Source organism: Carassius auratus, unplaced genomic scaffold (genome assembly GCF_003368295.1).
Source record: "Carassius auratus strain Wakin unplaced genomic scaffold, ASM336829v1 scaf_tig00216320, whole genome shotgun sequence".
NCBI classification, from domain to species: Eukaryota; Metazoa; Chordata; class Actinopteri; order Cypriniformes; family Cyprinidae; genus Carassius; species Carassius auratus.
The window spans coordinates 165,001-185,602 of NW_020528506.1; the positions used below are offsets into that span (position 1 = coordinate 165,001).

Consider the following 20,602-nt stretch of genomic DNA (forward strand, 5'->3'; position numbering starts at 1 on the left):
GTCCACCAGCTAAACATCAACCAGCCAGCAGAAACTGAAATCTGGTCCTTTCATGAGGGTCACTAGATCTAAAGCTCTTGTAACACACTGATTTGCTCACCATACACTGACTAGAGTTACTCCACAAGTGGCAAATGGAGAAGACTTCTAGTAATTACAGATATGCAGACCTACACAGTATGTTTATGCACCACAAATACATTTACCAAATTGACCTCATCCACAGTGATGGGCTGTGTGCGGTAACGTGCACCCTTCTGTCTGCGTCTCCCAGAGGCCTCTAGAGGGCTGCTGTCTCTTGCGGGACTCCCCACAGCACCCAACATGGGCTGAGACAGTTTGTTGAAGAGAGCCAGTTTCTCACTCATCGACAGTTTAGTGCCTGCATCATCCTCTGCATCAGGCTCAGCCTCACCTTCCTCACGCGACTGTGGACTGGAGGAAGAATAATAGACAGTTAATAAGCATCAAATAAGCTCATCATCTTTTCCCCAAATATGCTGTTTGTTATTAACTCTCAGAATGACTTTTTAAATCAATGGGCTTTGTAACAGTGGCCCTCCTGCTGTGAGTATTGCTATATATTGTGAGACAGATGTCCCGTCTCGGTCCTGCCTACCTCGCTGCCATCACTGTTTCCTCAAAGGTGATTGGCTGAGTGAGTGCTCGAGGATCGTTGTTACGGCGAACTCTGCGCTCATGGAAACTATTACTGGAGCGAGGTTTAAGGAACGAGGAAGCCTCAGGTGAAGCGGTCTTCTCCAACTCCTGACAGAGGAACAACATTAATCAAAAGTTGACAACTGTTTCACACATACTCCGTCTGCAGTGCGTATGTGTTGCATATTTTTTGTACGCACCCATGTTAACAGATCAGAGCGTTCACACTGCACGCGGTTGTGGTCCGTCAGTGCGTTCCAGGAGCAGTGCGTCTGCAGCAGTGCAGCGATCGTTTACGTACCGAGTCTATTTTTGCTGTGCTGCGCACGCTGAATTGAAGTGATAGCGCATTGTTTGCGGTAAAAATTAACATGGATTGACATGGAAATGTAGTAATCTCACAATAAATGTATACTAATTAAAACCTACTGTGTTTCACACGCAACACATGGGTTTTTGGCTAGGTTTAAAACAAGAACAAGAGCACCTTTAAATAAACCAGGCAACATAATTTATGCACTTTTATGGAAGCAGAAAAACAAAGTTCATTTAGAAACGTGCAATTGCTTGTAATAAAGATTTAAATGCAAAAGGCAGTCAGTGGTGTTTTAATTTTAAATATTTTGCCTATCCTAATAAGAACAGTAGGCTAATTGTTGTGTTTAAATTTTGTTGTGCTTGCTTGAGCAGCTTATTATACAAACCTAGGAGTCAGATGCATGAATAATATGTTGTTTATATTTATTGAGTTTAAACTAAAACGATTATGAAAGATTGTTACTGTTCTGTGATAAAAGATTCAAAATGCTGAAATAGTGTTTTTTTGTGTTTTTTTGTGTTTTTTTTTTAAATGATTTGAAATATAAAATAATGAACAAATGTTTTGTTTGCGGACTAAACAGCCGCGGACCAGTAGCAGACTGCAAACACGTCCTTTGTGAAAGCACAATGAGTCCGTGCTGCTTCTGCACCACATACATAACACGGACTGCATACGCACTGCAGACGGAGTATGTGTGAAACAGGCGTAATGAATGAATGTTCTTGTTACTTAAATATAAATGTGAATGGTGACCAAGTGGCATCAAATTCAAAAAAAGGGCAATAAAAGTGATTTCAGATTTCAGTCGTTAAATTTATGTTGGCATACACTCTTGCCAGGCATACACTCTAATATACTTCACCTTTTGTCCCTGGTCACAATTCACTTTCATCGAATGTAAAACTTTTTTTTTTTTTTTTTTCTACTTATGTGTTCCCCACATCATCCAAATAAACACGTGGATGAATAAATTACAGAATTATCGCTGTATCTGCAAAAATGAAATTGCAATGCAATTTTAAATGTCTCTGTTGAAGTGGGTCAATGGCAGAATGAATAAAATAGAGCCTTGGTTGGCACTGTGGGTAAGGAAGACACAGTAACCAATGAAACCCAGTGGGTCACACTGTAACCAAACACTCCAGGTGTCTTATTACCACCTACAGTCCAAAGACAGACATAGAGAGAGAACAGAGAAGAGAAAATATACTGGATCAGAAACAGAGAGACAGAGAGAGAGAGAGAGAGAGAGAACACCAAAATTGCACATAACACAAGATTTGAATGAGTGCATTCAAAATTAATCATCTAATGTTTCCTAGAAGTTGTTTTTCACAACTAATATATTTGCTTTATTCTGAAAACTAAATAAATAAACTCTGGAAGATCTTTGAATATGAGTGTATGTTCTGAGTGTGTAACTTCTGAAAATATAAGACAATGATGCCTGATAAAAAAAAAAATAATAATCATAAAAGTTACCAAAAGGTGTATTTTATGGTTGTATAGTCTACAGTATATATAATTAGCTTCTATTGAGAACAGTAAATTGAGAAGTCCCCACATGGGTAAATATATACAAGGTGTGTGTGTGTGTGTGTGTGTGTGTATTCCATCCATGGCAATGACCTTTTTCTTTTCAGCCTGCAGCAGATGCTAAAGAGATATGATGGGCTCTTGTTTCACCTACTTTAAACAGAGACATCTTGGCAGCTACACTCATCTTGGCTCTGTCATCTGTCTTTACATCCACTGCAAGAAAAACAGCAAGAACACTTTACATGTGGAAAAGGATCACTGTGCTGATACACACATATTTATCTAATTGAGAACATACCATAACTACCGTTTTTTCAAAGTTGATTGAGTGAACTATAATGAATGAATTTAAAATAACTCAATCCTTTCTATTAAAAGACTAAAAAATACTATTCATATCGTTTTTCTAATTGAGGTTGTCTCTATAGAGAAGTTTGGTCAGATTCCACTCGGTTCTAAACTATAAACTATAAAATGCATACGCGCAAACACATGTGCATTTGATTCACCTTAGATCATAATGGCCAAATGTCTGTGTGAGATCACTAAATGACTAACAAACATATCATACCTACTCTCTCACGCACTCATAAACTCATTGCTCCATGTTTGGCCAAAATCACAGACGGCCTGGCAGATGTATTCTTCACCTGTGTGTACTTCTCTTGACTGGCAGATTTACGGCTGATCTCAACCACACACACACACACACACACACACTTCTTCCCTCTGTTTGTCTCTCAGGTCATGTGTGAGCTTTGTTCATTATGCTAACTGTGTTTTTAGATGATCAGATGATCGTGTGTGACTTATCACTGCCCTGAAAAGCATAACTTATATGTATCAGTCTTTAAGCTTGCTCTAATGCAGCCTCGTAAGATTTATCCTCTCTCCGGTAATAAAACAGAGGTCATTATAACTGTTTACGACAGTATCCACTTAATCAAAATATTTGCATGTGTATAAGAGTGTTTATGTTTTGGTTTACTATGGTACACACTTCCACTACACATTGTCTCACTTTGATCCATCGTTTTATTCCATCATAAAACTAGCAGGACTTATAAAAATGTTATTTTTAAAATATGTATTACATTGCACTGATACTATGTAGCGTTAGAGTTACAAAATGTATGAAAGGCCACTAAGACAACAGTTTAACATTCACTGACAACGACAACAAACTGCTATAAATGTAAGTACTAAAGTACTATATACTGTAAACTACCAATCAAAGTTTTTTTTCTTTAACAAATAAATTAATACTTTATTAAGCAATATTGATATCAATCATAAATGTTTCTTGAGCAGAAAATGTGCATATTAAAATGATAAAATGATAAAATGAAAGTGACTGCAGACTGGAGCAATAATGCTGAAAATTCAGCTTTGCACATAGAAATAAAGTACATTTTAATATAAATATTAAAATAGAAAACATTTTAATTTTAAATTATAATAATATTTCACAATTTTTACAATTTTACTGTATTTTTTATCAAATATTTGCAGTCTCTGTGAGCATAAGATCTTTAAAAAAGCATGAAAAATTATACCAATCACAAACATTTGAAATGTATACTAAAATTTAAGCAACAATTAATTGCAAAAATATTTTATTATTATACCATCACCTTGTTTTCACTTATGTATCTTGTCAAAATGAGCTTCTTACTGCAGGTTTTAACATTGCAAGCACATTAATTACTTAACAACTTATATCACCTAAATTAAAAATGCAGCAATTTTAAGCACTTACTTTGTGAGTTGTCTTGATTTTCATCGTCCATCCTTCTGTGAAATAAAGAAAACATGAGAGCTCTCAGAGTAACAGGAAGCAGCAGACAATCAAACTCACATTCAAGCACTCATTCAAACCTTCTCATGCAAAGTAAAAGATACACAGAAAAAAGTGAGATGACTTCACGCCAGATCTGCTGTAACAAGCCTCTCCTGCATTACAGGCATTGTGACAGACACAGACACATCTGTGCAGGTTAGAAGCATGACATAATGCACTGTGAGCTCTCACACACACCCTGTTTGATGATCCTATCAAGCACTTCAAATACACGCTGAACTCATTTCCTGACTCAAAGGAAAGGACTGTGCTGACTTATGATCTCTGACATCTGTGAATATATTCCAAGTAGTTGAAAGGTACAATAACACTAAAACATCCTTGGATTTCACTCTTAAATTATTAAAATAGCAACAAACACGCCCAGCCTTTTCTTAACACTAGAACTACCAAGGCAGTCATTTTGACCGTTTTAAAGATTTGCAATGTAATAACTTTGTTGAAATAAAACCCATATGACTACAGTTCCATGACTTTTCTTAAATTAATGTAAATTTTATTTTAACATTGTTATTTTATTAAAATTACAAAACACAAAAGAGTTCTGAGTATTTCTACCTTGAATGGCTATAGCGGTCAATTTGACCGTACATATTTACAGGCGTTGTATCTCCTCAGCGCTTTTTCCCGCCGTTAAAGATGTGCGTAGCTGTTGCCTAGCAACCTTTCTCTGGCAGTTTTGTATGCTTTTGCTAAGCTAAAACTTAGCTTTACCGTCAAAATGGCAACAAGAAAGAAAAAATGACTGTCACTGAGGTTTTATCCTTGCTTGATAACATTGATGAAGCAGAGTCTGATGGAGGAGCAGAGAGCGTTCATTTAAATTTCAATTTTGTGTTATGATGTTTATTATCTGTCCTAATATAACAGAACTATTTATTCGTTCTAGATTTCATTAGAGGCTGCATAAAATTGTTTCCGATTCGTGTGGTTTCCGATAATGCTAAAGCATTGTAAACTCCAAAAGTCAAAATGTATTGAATAAAGACAGATGTAATCATTTCCAAAATTCACAATATGTTTTTATCTAACGAAATATTCTGCTTCATTTTATATTTGTTGACATTTTGACTTTCAAAAACAACATTTTAACTGCGGTGAAAAACTTTGATCTCCAGCTTGCCGGATGCAAATTGCGGAAAGCAAATTGCGGCATGCACTTTTGTGGGAGGTCTAGTAGCTCTTACACAATAATATCACGAACATATTATATTATGTATGCTTAAATTACCCCACATTTTTCATAAAACATGACCATAGAAGCTTTGAAGTAAATATAACATGACAAAAATGACATTCACTGCTGTCTGGTATGAACAGTCAAAATGACCGCTATTGGCAGTTCTAGTAGTTATAGAATTCCGGTAGTGCTAGTGTTAAACATTTGTTTGATTTTATGAAGTGATACAAAATTTATAAATTATAAATATACCGTATTTTTCGTACTATAAGTCGCACCTGAGTATAAGTCGCATCAGTCCAAAAATACGTCATGATGAGGAAAAAAAAACATATATAAGTTACACTGGACTATAAGTCGCATTCATTTAGAACCAAGCACCAAGAGAAAACATTACCGTCTACAGCCACAAGAGGGCGCTCTGTGTCTTCAGTGTGCACTACAGGAGCACTGAGCTGCATAGAGCGCCCTCTAGCGGCTGTAGACGGTAATGTTTTCTATTGGTTAATTTCTCTTGGCTTATTTCTCTCGGTTCATGTCAAATTAATTTTGATAAATAAGTCGCACCTGACTATAAGTCGCAGGAACAGCCAAACTATGAAAAAAGTGCGAGTTATAGTCCGGAAAATACGGTATGTGTGAGTGTGTGTGTAGTAATACTTTGGTTTAGGGACCAAATCTCACTTATCTCATAAGCATGCATGTTACTGGCATTTTGGCTGATTATTATAAAGCACATATTCATGTCTTATTCAGCATGAACATATTCTACATCCTTTAATCCTATACCCAATTATAAAAAAAATATATCTAACAATTCAGACATTTTTTTTTTAAGAACTCGCAACTCAAAATTCTGATTCTTTTATCAGAATGCTGAGTTTACATCAACTGTTATTTTGTTCCCCCCCACTGAAGAAAAAATTGAATTGCTATTCTTCATGACAGTTTAGACTTTTTCTTGCAAAACTCAGATCTAAACTCAAAATTTCAAGGAAAAAAAAAAGAATTGTAATAGGGGTGGTCCGATCACGATCGGCCGATCGTTATGCGCATCTCATCAGTAAAGCCGGTTATCTAATCAGCAGTTAATTCCATCAGGTGCGTGATTTCACATGGAGCAACTGTTACTACAAAGAGCCACATCTTAACTGAGAAGATGCGCAACTCCACTTCATTTTCAGTGTTTTTTGTCGCATCTTCTCAGTTAACAACGGCTCTGTGTAGTAACAGCTGCTCTATGTGAAATCATGCACCTGATGGAATTAACCACTGATGAGAGAACCGGCTTTACTGACGAGATGCGCATTAACGATCGCCGATCGTGATCAGAGCACCTCTAAATTGTAAGAAACTTAAATTGTAAGAACCTTTTATTAATACCATTCTTCTTTCTTTCTTTCTTTCTTTCTTTCTTTCTTTTTTATCCAGTGGCAGAAACACACTCCACTTCATGTACATAGACTACTGTTCAAAAGTTGGGTTCGGTGCAATTTTGAAAATGTTTTTGAAATAAGTTTCTTATGCTTACCAACTACAGAAAACTTGTGTAACATTAAAAATGTATTTACTTTCACTTTAGATCAATTCAAAGCTTCCTTGATGAATAATAGTATTCATTAAAACCACAAACTTCTGAATGGTAATGTGTGTAATGTATGTAAGCAATGTTCAGAGGCATTTGCATGTACGAATGGTTTTGTCACATCTTAAAAGGTTAATAATAAAGTTAGTGTGTCTAGTAAGCAGCTGCTGTAAGCACACTGCAGGCCTAAGAGGAGATCAGAGACAGTCGTCTCCGTACCCGCAGCTGTCCTTTATCTCGCAGGCTGTTACGGGTTGAGTACGAAAGCGTTCACTATTTTTGCGGCTCCCTGCAGCATCCCCTGGCATGTATCGACGGGCACGCCGACGACTTCCTTCGGCAGCTGGTTGAGCTGCGAGGTCAAGAGTCAAGGCCACCACGCCACCATCAGTGGCTCTAGTATTTGAGTATATAGACCATAACAGACAAAGGAGAGGAAGAACATGTGGAGAAAAGAAACAGAGAAAGAAGCAATGAGTCAAAGGAAAAGATTAGAAAAGAGCTCTGCTACTCCTCACAGCACACTGAAGAAGGTAGTGTTAGACAGAATCAACTACAGGTGCACATTAGCATTGTGTTAGCACCACAAAATGTGCACAGAGTACAGTTCATTTCATAAATAGATCAGAGATAGACTCCAGTGATAAAGATAAACTAAAGTGAACCTCAAAATTTTATATTTTGCATACAAGGATAAAGATCCAGCCATCAATGAAATATTGTTTGACATATTTAGAATTTTGAACAGTTAGAATTGAAAAAACAATGTGAAAACATTTAAAAGCTTTTTAAATGTTTAAAATCTTTTAAAAAGTGAAAATTAAGTATATTATTTGTTGATTGATTAGACTGGAGCTGTTTTATATTTATATGCTGTTTTATATTTATATACTACCATTCAAATTGGAGGTCAGTAAGATTCTTTTATGTTTTTGAAAGAAATATTATGCTCAAGAATGCTGCAATTTTTTGTTTATGTAATATATGCGTGTGTACTGTGTATATATGAAGTATATATAGATACACTCATATACAGCATATATTTTGGAAATATTTACATGCATATACATTTATATATTTATATCCCTATATTTTATATAAATATATTTAATATATAAACATAAAACATATTTCTTAAATACATACATTAAAAATATACACAGCACACACATATAACAAACCACAAATATATTTTTTGGATGCAATTAATCGTTTGAAAGCACTTAAAAATATATAAAAATGGTAATATTGTGAAATACCATTACAATTTATAAAAACTTTTTTCTATTTGAATATATTTAAAAATAGTAATTTATTTTCCTGTAGTGCCTCCAATTTTCAGTGTCACATGATCCTTCAGAAATCATTGTAATATGCTGATTTGCCGCTCAAGAAAAACGTATTATGATTGTAAATTTTAAAAATGGTTGTGTTTTAGAAACTGATATATTCTTTTAAGATTTCAAAATGAATATAAAGTACAAACAACAGCATTTATTTGAAATAGAAATAATATGTTTGACCAATTTTAATGCATCCTTGCAGAATAAGAATAATAACTTTTTTTTAAAAAAAGCTGACCCCAAACTTTTAATTAGTAGATTATACATTATATTAATATGGATTGTATATGAAAATATATACAGTGTTTTTTGCACAATTTCAAACATATTTTAAAGTAGACACATTATGCAAAATACTAGAGTGAGAGTTACTGACCAAACAGCTGAAAATGTTTTGCCTGGGGTAACACAAACAGAATGAAGCAGGAAATGAACACACACACTGAGGCGTCCCTACACTCTATCAGACGGAGCTGGGCTCGAGGTTTGCTGTAGAAGAGCGTTCTTCAGCTGGCCTACTGATACATGAGTGTGTAACTGAGGAGTGTCAGGGGTTGAGGACCCATGGGAGTCTGGAGGGTTTTCCCCAGCCACTGTACCAGACGAGCCCAACAAACTTTCCCTGGAGAGAGGCAGAAGACTTCAGCTACACTGTTAGACTTTTTATCGTATTTTTGCGGTAACTTACTGGCAGCACTATTGCCAGTAAGTTACTGTAAGTTCCCCTTTACAGTAGCTTACCTGTAAATGTGTTTTACGGTAAGATGCCCTTACCGCAATTTCATTTAACAGTAAGAAGCCCTTACTGTGATTACATTTTACAGTAAAATGCCCTTACCGCGATTTAATTTTACAGTATGATTCCCTTACTGCAATTTCATTTTACAGTATATTAGTCATTTTATTGTAATTTATTAAAAATATTTTAATATTTATATTTTACATTAATGCTATTGAATTTAACAAATTCCAAAAAAAGTGACTTGATTCCATGTACATCAACATATTCTTTATTGTGCTTTTTTGTCAAACAAAATATTTTATTTTAAACAAATAATCTAATTAAAACAAAACTAAGTTACAAAACAAAACAAAACAAATAAAATAAAAAAAATCGCAATAAAAATACACTTCAGAAACAGTTCCAAACTTCCACTCCACCAATCACAGCAGATCACTGGTGTCAGGTGGCATCAATTCCTTTCTGCAAATGGGATGTAGAGAGAGAAACAGGGAGAAAGGGGAAAATAAATAAATAAAGAAAACAAAACAAAACAATTACATCCTTGGAGTAACACACTCACACAGCAAGTTCTACAGATTGTAGCACCAGCACCAGATTTGAGTATAAGTTGCATCAGTCCAAAAATACGTCATGACGAGGAAAAAAAACATATATAAGTCGCACTGGACTATAAGTCGCATTTATTTAGAGCGCCCTCTCGCGGCTGGATACGGTAATGTTTTCTCTTGGTTCATCTCTCTTGGTTCATGTCAAATTAATTTTGATAAATAAGTCGCACCTGACTATAAGTCGCAGGACCAGCCAAACTATGAAAAAAAGTGTGACTAATAGTCCGGAAAATACTATATATATATATATGATCAACATTCTTCAAATTATCTTCTTTTTGTATTACACAAAAGAAAGTCATAAAGGTTTGGAATGACATGGGGTGGAATACATGATATACATTAATTTTAATTTTGGGTTAACTAATCAAGTTTTTTGTGGTGAATTACTCACCTCTGTACCATCTCCAGCATAGTGGATGCTGCCTCCTGATACTCCAGATTGAAAACATAAAAGGAGCCGAAAAAGACAGCGAAAGCACTGGCAAAGTTATGAAGTTGGTTAGCTTCATAGAAGACCTTCCCCTCAATGCTGACCATCCAGTAGGTTGCAAACAGCAGACTACTCCCTAAAACAAAGGCATCTTCAGCTAAATTGTTTCTTGTAATAGAATTCTCAACAATTATTTCTCATACCTAGCATGATCACCTGTGGTGTGGTAGGCAATGTCATCTCCTGCTCAACCGACATCTTGGTTGAGGTTGGCTGAAAGAAAAAATAAATAAAAGATTCTCAGATATTTAATGATATATAGATGGAACTTTAATTTTTCAGATAATGTTTATTGCAAATATTTTGTATTTTAATTCCTAAATATAAAACAATATACAGTCAGACGCAGTCAATAATACGAATCTAATGTTGTGATGCGAGATACCAGCGGTCATGTGACAAAAGAACTCAAACCCAAAGACTCGAAAAATTTTTTACTAATCATTTCTGTTTCTGCATAGTGCTATGGGTTTCTGGCTTGAAGAACGAACGACTCGGACCCGAAGATTTGAGAGATGAACGAATCATTTCTCTTTCCGGTATTGACAGCATATCCTCTATGGGACTGAGGAAGAACGAAAGACTCAGACCTGAACCCGAGACTCGAAAAGATTAACTAATTGTTTCTGTTTCACACATGGCACAGGCCAGCAGACAGATCAGAGTCAGACACTGACGAGCAGAAAACTAAACAAACTATAACAAACGTGATAAATATGAAGTTGCAAAGGAAAGAACGCCTTGGATCAGGAGGTGAGGTAAACTAACAGAGTCAGACTGCAATAGCCTGAACTTAAGACCCAACAACTAATCATTAATAAAACATTTTGGTTTCTTATTATTTGGCTTTGGCTGCATTAACCTATAGTTTATTTTGTATTCTTTTTACAAATGTAATCAAAATTTTCGTAAGTTCTAGATGTGTTGGGATATTTAACATACCATTTTATTTATATTATTCCGAAATGAACAAAATGACTCGAAAAAGATTCTTTAATTTTGCTGAACGAGACTCAAATATCCGAGTCAGTAAAATTATCCGAACTTCCCACTACTACACAGCGGTGTTTCTTTTATGAATCAATCTGCGTTTTCAAACAAATCTAGTGAGTCAATGACCCATTCAAAAAGACAGTCGCTTGCTTTGTTCCTGAATAAATCTGCTGTTTGAACGAACTGACTGAATGAATCATTCAGTGACAAAGACAATGACTTGCCATCCCCTACTGGCAGTTTTAGTTTAATTTTTAAAGTATTTTTTCAGTTATTTAAACCATTTAATATTTCTATATTCAAAACCTTCCATTTAAAACATTAAACTCATAGCATATTGTTATCATAAATTTAAATGCATTCTTGCTCCTTCAGAGCCTCAGTGAACAGAAAGTTGCAAACAACTTTTCTCCAGTGTTGTGAAGTATTTCCATGTGAAACTGAATATTAAATAGAGGGCAGGGTTTTACTTTATTTTTTATTAATTTTTTTTTAAGGTTAGACAAAAAAAAAATGACCTAAGTGCTCCTAAAAGGAAATGTAAGTGTAAAGCCCTGCAAGTTATGCATTACAATATGTTAATCACGTAATGCATCTGATAGTCAAAACATATACTTACAAAGCCAAAGATCCTCAGTGCTTGTGGCTCTTAAAAGAGCCTTTGGGCTGTAGTTAGCTCCTGTTGACACAGGGAAAAGAGAAAAAGAAGAAACATTATTTTTCGTCAATGATTATTGGCTAATGACTGTATGAACATGTTAAATCACAGATCTGGGATCACTTACACAATCAGATGACAATCAACACTGAAAAAAGGGAGAAGAAAATCAGTTTTACCAATAATTAGCATAGAATATCTAAAATATTTTGCAATTAATATGTTTCAGTTAATCTATTGGTCTGCCTTTACATTGCTTTAAAAGCGTTACTATTTTAACATGTCATATTTCTGTCACGTGCAGAGTGAATCGCACGGTGAACCAGACAGTTTGCAGCATTCAATTGGCTGTCGGTCAAAAAAACCTCTTACATCTTGTCTAGACTTTGTTGATGAGAGGATTCGCGAGCCTGCATAATTCGGAACTGAATTAAAATGGCGTTATGAGCAGTGAGTAGATTCTGACTAACTTGAACACATTTGATAGGTCATCGTGTTCAAGAGACCAGACAACTAACGTTAACGTTATGTCTGTGAATGGCTACATTGATGCTCATCGCAGCAAAACGCGTTGTACGATTAATTTGCCATTCTCCAGAGAGTGAACACAAATAAGCATTAATATACACTGGAGCGTTTGCCAAATCTATTGCGCCAATACATTATTTCAGTATCCATTGAGTGTGTGCTCTTGCTTGCGGTGGACTGGGGGAGAGAGACTTCGAGAGAGTGCGTTTGAGAATTCGCGCCAACGTTACTTTAAATAGCCTAACGTCACACACATTTAACGGCATTCATTTAAATGACGAGTAAAATATACCATAACTGGTCGTAAAAAAATACGGAAAACCATTGTTTGTGTAAATACTACATTGGGTCCATCTGGAAAAGGCAGTCAGTTAACTGTATGACATAATGGGATATGAAAGCGGCAGTTTTTGAGGAAAACTAAAAGTTCCTTCAGACTGTCCTGTTAATAATAGCCTATTAGATTGTATTATTTACTTTCTTCATAAATTTAGCTATATTTAATTGATATTGGTAATGGTTTACGTTGTTAAAGTAACTTATAAAATAAATTTGTTAAGTAAAAGGTACTTACCTCAGAAAATCTCGCAGCTGGCGTCTAGGTATGATCCACTCTGAGGGACGTCAGTTTTGCGCGCACTCAACACGTCACACAAACATCAGTTTACATTCTGCCAGGTTGTTGCGTGGGCTTTGCACGTGAGCAACAATTTAAAATTTGTGAGGTTTAAGCAAAGTTATTATAATTATTATAATTATAATTATTATTATTATTATTATTGCTATTTAAATATCACCACACCTGTGCTCTTTTACCTGGCATAAAAATAAAACCAAAAATGCCTAATTTGCCTCTATGGGAACCAGTTGTCCATTACTATTATTATTAGGGCCCGAGCACCAATGGTGAGAGGACCCTATTGTTTCTGCTCCGTTTATTATTATTATTATTATTATTATTATTATTATTATTATTATTATTATTATTGTTGTTGTTGTTGTTGTTTTTTGGAGAAAATGCTACTATTAAAATTAACATCCAGTGTGTGAAATGAGAATGATTTTATGATTTTCATCTGCAGAACAAGACAGAAAAAACTATAAAACATTATCATATGACATTTTAATAGGCCTAAAATACAAGTTGTGGACACAATGACAAAGGCAGTGATTACAATTTAATTGTATGTAAAGAAATCTGTCTTCTTCATTTACAGTAGCACTACTGCTTTTGCGTAAACAGTAAAGTACTGTAAATTACCATATACAGTAAGTTACTGTAAAATTCATACAAAATACCCACAATGCAGTGCATATTACAGTAGTTTACCGTAAATAATATAAATGGTATTTTACTGGGCTTTTTTGCGGTTAGTTACTGTAAAATTGCGGCAAAGTCTAACAGTGTAGAGACAAGAACTGGAGGAAATAAAGCGTGCACGGAAGGGACAGCTGAGATACAACAGGGACAGGGCTGGATATAGAGAATGATAAAAGTGTAGCTGGAAAAAATATATATTTAGGCTTAAACTTTTTTTGTTTGTGTATTGCATATAACATTTCCATCCATTTGTATTACACAGTTTTGACATAAAGAAACTAACTTCATGTGATGCGTATTTGCCAGTCGTACATAAATTAAACAAATAAGAATTCTGTAGTAGTACTAATAAAACTGTATGTTTTAAATACACAGTAACAAGGTTTAAATATTTCTCATCAACAAATCAACTTTGTTTCAATCTCACACATGTGAACTAACTGAATACTGATTGTTCCACAACTTTCCATATTTATAATTTTCAACTGAATTAATGTAATTGTTTCCACAATAAACAGATGCATGATTCTAAGCAAGTTTAATAAATAGCATTAAGACCTATCTTCATTATAGTTGCTTATTAGCATTCCTATGAGTAACATATTGGCTGTTTATTAGCAATTATAAAGCACATATTCTGCATAACCATATTCTACATATCTATTCCTACCCAATACCTAAACTAAATACCTACTCTGCCTTACAAACTATTAATAAGCAGCAAATTATGAGTTTATTAAGTCATAGTTATTGGCTTGTTAATTGTGAGTATTGGACCTTAAAGTGAAGTGTGACCAGAATTACAATTAGTTGGGCTGGAAGGAATGTCTTAAATTTTTTATAAAAAATTATTATTTATTAATTCCTTCTTTTTCTAGCTTGTAATTATTTGATCATTGTCTAAAACTTGGTGTACAAGTCTGTTTGCCTCTTTAAGAAGAATCTCTTTATGTATCCCCCAGTTGTAAGTCGCTTTGGATAAGAGTGTCTGCAAAATGACTAAATGTAAATGGAAATGTACAAAGGCACAGGAAAGCTCACCTGTTTTGGTGTGTGTTCTCTCCACGGGTGTTCACCTTACACCCATTGGAGATCTTTTCAGGAACAGGCCTCTCTTCCAGTGGTGTTTGTCCATTCCTCCCCATCCCTCCATTCACTCCTCCCGAAACAGACTTATCCACATAGGTAGAGTCACGGACGCCGCGTCCTTCCCTCTCTCTTCTCGACCACTTCGATGGAAGCTCCTCTTCCTGGCTGCCGTAACGCTCGGCCAGCTCTCGGCGTCTCTCTGCTTTGTAGCGAGCTATCCGTTCAGCTCTGGACTCCTGGCCTACACTTTCCATTTTATCCATATCATGAACTCACTTTGGAAGTCTGAAGTACAACTCCTGGTGTGTGATTAAGATGATATCAACACCTCAAATTGGAAAAACAAGGGAGGAGTCTCAACTGAAGAAAGTTTGGTTGATCAGAAGCTCAAATTACAGCAGGTTCCTCTAATAATGGATTTGTGTACCATCCCGATTATTTCCCCGAGGACATGACACTGCTGCAAAACAGATCAACAGACACATTCATAAGTCATACAGCGGTGTCACATAACTATAAACGGGAGCATTTAACAATCATCTCCACCACAAATATAGGTATGTTTACTTTTTAAAGGCTATGAACCTACCTGTAAAACTAGCATTTCTCTTTTTTATTTATCTGTGCAAATGTGCTCCATAACCTGTTTTGCTGAGCTCCTGCATATGGGAAACTCCTCTTGCACTGACACTCTACACCACTGAAGTACAGCTTAACACAGCAGTCTTTGAGAGCAAGCCACAAGCTGATCCATCAACACAGGTGCATTTAAGTATATTGCAGTCTCAGCAAGTATACTGTTATTGTCCTGCTAACATGAAATTAAAAAAATATAATAACACTTACAATTCCCTCCAAAAATGATTCCTACATAAAAACAAACAGCTCCTTAGACCAGCTTAAATTTCAAGATATAAATCCCAATTAGCATGCACCATCATAAAATGTTTAAGCTAGCCTAACATGTTTCAGGTATTTTAAAATACCCCCACTGACTTTTTAATAGCTCAAAAAAGATTTTTTATCCTCACCAAAGCGGCATTAATTACAGTTAAGTACAGTAAAATCAGCAATATTATGTGATATCATTAAAATGTTCAATTACTGTTTTCGATTCCAATAGATTTTAACATTTCATTTATTCATGTGATGCAAAACTCAATTTTCAGCATCATTACTCTTCAGTGTCATGTGATCCTCAGAGTTCATTATAATATGCTGATTTGCTGCCCAAGAAACATTTAATATTTTTTCAGGATACATTTATGAATAGAAAGCTCAAAAGAATAGTAAATGTAAATGAAGTAAATGAAATCTTTAGTAAAATTATAAATCTATTTCCTGTCAGTTTTGATAAATTGAATGCATATCCTTGTTGAATATTTTAATTTGTTTTTAAAAAATAAATTAATTTCAAAAGTACACTGCTGCTAATTGCTAACTGCTTTTTGGATTTGGTTTATTTTATTTTGATTGATTGATTGATTGATTGATAGTGAAAAAATCTTCTTTTAGGAACTGTTCACTGAAAGGTTCTTTGGGAAAAAAATGGTTCTTCTATGGCATTACTGTAAAAACAACGTTTTGGAAGCTTTATTTTTAAGAGTGTATTGTAAAGACAGTCATTTCTTAGCAATAACACGAGGAACCTGAAGAACAAGTGGAGCTAATGCATCTGGTCTGCCATCGTCTTGTTATTCACACTCATCTGTAATACATGACATTACCCAAACATGCCTTCCTAAATTATCATTTATGTGTCCACAGATGTTGTTACCTAGCCACCAAACTCCCATAACAACGCAAACACCGATTTACTTATGCAGAAATAATGACATCATCATGTTATCACCCATATAACATACTGTAGACCTGGCATGTGGTGGATGGTCGACCCATGGGAGCCCTGCAGCAGAGCTGCTAGGGAATGTACCATGGTGTGTGTGTGTGTGTGTGTGTGGGTGTGTGTGGGTGTGTGGAGGGCCAGACTAAAGTTGGTGATGAGACTGAACTATAATTACCCATTACTCATGTTTGAAATAAGCCCTTTGGAAGTGTTAAGAATAGATTTGAAATGGGAATATCTAGCAATGACTGGTTTCAATTAGTCCATCAAAGAATAGCTATGAGTGAGTGTGTGTGTATATGTGTGTGTGTGTGTGTAGGGGTCCTCTGCTCCTAAATAAGCAAACTGTAAGCATCAGCATTCTGCCAGATCCTCTCACAAATGAAACACAATAGGCCCAGTATAACAACAGCGCAGAGATCCAGCAGTACTACAGCAGAGAATGAGCTACTTCACTCAGCGAACTCAGAACCCAGAGTTTGAGCTCTCAATTCAACTCATACCATGAGGAATCACAATTATTATGACCTTCTGATATAATAGTGCTCTTCCTCCGAGAGGACACCATTTTCAACTAAAATTGGAAAAATCTTTTGTGTCTTGCCCAACAATAGCTTAAAAGTTTAAACTTTTGAAAATGGTTTCAAACTGCAAGTTCTTGAAAACATTATCATCTCCATGTAAACTATGAAAAACGTAAATTTGTGAAAATTGTGGTCTTAGCCATGCATATTACATGTGCACTCTATAGAAATGAGTTTGGAGCAGGTGTGTATTGTTTCTTTACAAAGTGACATTACCACTTGTTATGGTCTGGCATGGATCATATAGCATTTTTTGTTTTTATGGAACTGAACAATACAGAGCCCCACACATGGCATGCAGTAAGAAAATAGAAGGCTTTAATCATGTGCATTTACTATTTCATTCCTTCGGTTTATAAATTGTGTGCATGATTTACTAATTCATTCCCTCGATTTTGCACACGATTTATAAATCGAGAGAACGAGTTTTAGTACACTGAGGGAACAAATTATTAAATTGTTTGCATGATTTATTTATTTTTCTTGCATGTCATGTGCAGGACTCCGTAGAACAAGGATCATTTTGATAATGTAGTCGTCTGTACACAAAACTTTTCAAAAGTGCAAAGGAAAAACATTTTCCATTCTTAGTTGTTTATAGATTATGTTTATTTAAGATGATGTGCATTTAAATGGACAGTTCATTCAAATATAACATTTCTGTCATAATTTCCTCACCCTCATGTCATTCCAAACCTGTATAAAATCTCTTTCTTCTTGCAAATAAATATTATGGAAGTCAATGGCTACTAGCAACTTCCAACATTCTTCAAAATATCTTCTTTTGTACTCAACAGAGGAAAGAAACTCGAATTACACGATGGTGAGAAAATGATAACAGAATTTTCATTTTTGGGTCGACCATCACTTTAACTCAGTGTCATCACAGTTAAATATAAGAAGTTAATTATACAAGCTGTACAGGTATAAAGGTTTTAAACCTAAAGATTTAAAACATATTGTTTTGTTTACATACAGCTCATATCAGAAGAGCCTGTTCAGTACTGCATTAAAAATACTTTTATCCAAATCAACACTTGCATTGCATTCAAATTATACATTTACATATTATCAGTTCTTGCTTTCCCTGGAAGTAAAACCCACAAACCCATTGTGCCATACTCCACTGTTCAAGCTACAGAAAAGACTATTGATTTTTATTTAAGTTATAATAAATAAACACTGACAAATGCTGTTGTCAAATCTAATCTAATAATAGCTCAAACCTCTTAAGGCATTACCAGACAGGATCTTCAGCAGCATTGCCATGTTCTTTCTAGAGGGAGCATGTCTTGTCTGCGAGAGACTTGCCTGAGAGTTTTAACAAGCTTAGCAATGTTATGACCCCTGATAAGAGTCTCAGATCAGGAGAGCAAGAAGTGTTTTAACCATCTATTTATGTTAAAGATAGATCTGCTATGTGCTTTTAACAACATCTTTGTTTTCATCGAATTAACTTCTGACTTTGATATTGCTTAAAACATTTGACATTTTAATTATTTGTCCTTACTTTTATATTATGTGAGCCTTTTAAAGACACGGTTTGTAAGCAATGATGTCCCTGCACTGCATCCAGCAGTGAGCAACCAAACAAAGCTGTTACTCTAGAGCCAGAGAGACAGAGCGAGTCACGTGAGAGGGAGTTTGAGGATATGGGGAAAGGCACCGTAGTGGCTGGTTGTCGTTTGGGATCAGTTAGACTCGTCAGTCCTTAATCCAGTAACTCTATCTGGCATGGACATGTGCTGAGCACAGACATATGCAAACAAACACATACACATAGACAGCAGCGTTCACGATTCACCAGTCACGACTGAGGTATTCTCAGCACACGCTACTTATCTTGCTTAATAGTCGCTGGATTAATTGTACTACAGCTAGCTTATGGAAGGTGTGTTTTCTGAATTTCTGGCTGATGATAATAATAAGAGTCCACAGCTTGTATTTCAAGTATTTCAAGATGCATTTGAGACAATTAGGCATCTATTAAATGCCAAAGGGCTTGTTCATATTCAATCAGCAGGTGAGAATCGGTATGATAAACATCCTAAAATCGGCTTTAAATTATTGTTTTATTTCTGCTTTTTGTCACCATACTAATGAACCAGGCTACAAAAATAAATATTTCTGAATATCCATGATAACAACAATTATTTTTATTATTTATTTTTATCACAAGATACTCTCGGTTATCATCCGGGACCTATCGAGTCCTATAATATTAATTAACATTATAATAAACTATTATTATTGTTATGAACAAAAAATGTTACAATATTGTTTAATAGTAATATTTCCTAAAATAATATGTTGTCATTTGTTATTAGCTGTTAAGACTAAAATATTACATGTTTATCTGATAATTAATGGCTGTTATGTTAGACAATTCACTGTAATAGAGTAATATCAGACAAGCAAGAGTGTGTTATGTCCATACATATTACTACAATATTAGCCATCCATTAGTACTAATTAAGTACATATTAATGCCTTATGATGACCTTATGCTATATCTCTAATCCTACCCAATACCTAAACTTAACAACTACTTTACCAGCTATTAATAAGCAGCAAATTAGGAATAAGATAATAGTGAAAAATGTTCCCTATTCTAAAGTCTTGCCTAAAATGGCAGTATATTTGTGTGAGGAGTAGGGTTAGGGGATAGAAAATACAGTTTGTACAGTATAAAAATCATTATGTCTATGTTGTGTCTCTTTGTGTGTGCGTGCATCTGTTAAATCAATCGTTATCAAATGGTTGAAGAATGCAAAATGGAAAAAAAAAATATATATATATTGGCATAACTACTCTGTTTGCAGTAAGACATACTACTTCAAGACACATCCTATGACCTATGATCCTATGTCATTCTGATCTGTTACATCACAAGGATTCAGCGTAGACCAAGTTCATGGATTTACAGCTACAACCATGATGGGATTCCAGCATTTCTAGCCCCCATCCTGCGCTATGATCTGGTAATGCAATGTCACGGTTATATTCAACACCATCATGACAGACATAGTAATAGTCTTAAGACAAGTGGTAAGCAGTACAAAACAAAGATGTTTAAGATGCTAACCAGGAACAGAACGAACATAACAAATGCCAGTGGGCGACAGAAATGACATAGCTTTTGACCTTGGTTATACTCACACAACACACAGGTCACACAAGCTAGGAAAGTCATAACCCTGACACACACACACAAACACACACAATACAGACATGAAGAATAACTAAA

General features: G+C 35.1%; 1 protein-coding gene across 1 annotated transcript in view; it reads right to left on the reverse strand.

The window, feature by feature from the left end:
* Positions 1–20,602, reverse strand: part of LOC113097489 (supervillin-like) — a 33,764-nt gene that overhangs the window by 12,368 nt on the left and 794 nt on the right. Inside the window, exons 2-8 of the mRNA XM_026262706.1 lie at positions 14,878–15,385; positions 8,948–9,112; positions 7,367–7,543; positions 4,281–4,315; positions 2,673–2,734; positions 620–768; positions 207–435 (exon numbers count right to left, since the gene is read on the reverse strand). Of these exons, the coding sequence (XP_026118491.1) occupies positions 207–435; positions 620–768; positions 2,673–2,734; positions 4,281–4,315; positions 7,367–7,543; positions 8,948–9,112; positions 14,878–15,188 (1,128 nt within the window). The 5' untranslated portion in view covers positions 15,189–15,385. The remainder of the gene's footprint in view (positions 1–206; positions 436–619; positions 769–2,672; positions 2,735–4,280; positions 4,316–7,366; positions 7,544–8,947; positions 9,113–14,877; positions 15,386–20,602) is intronic.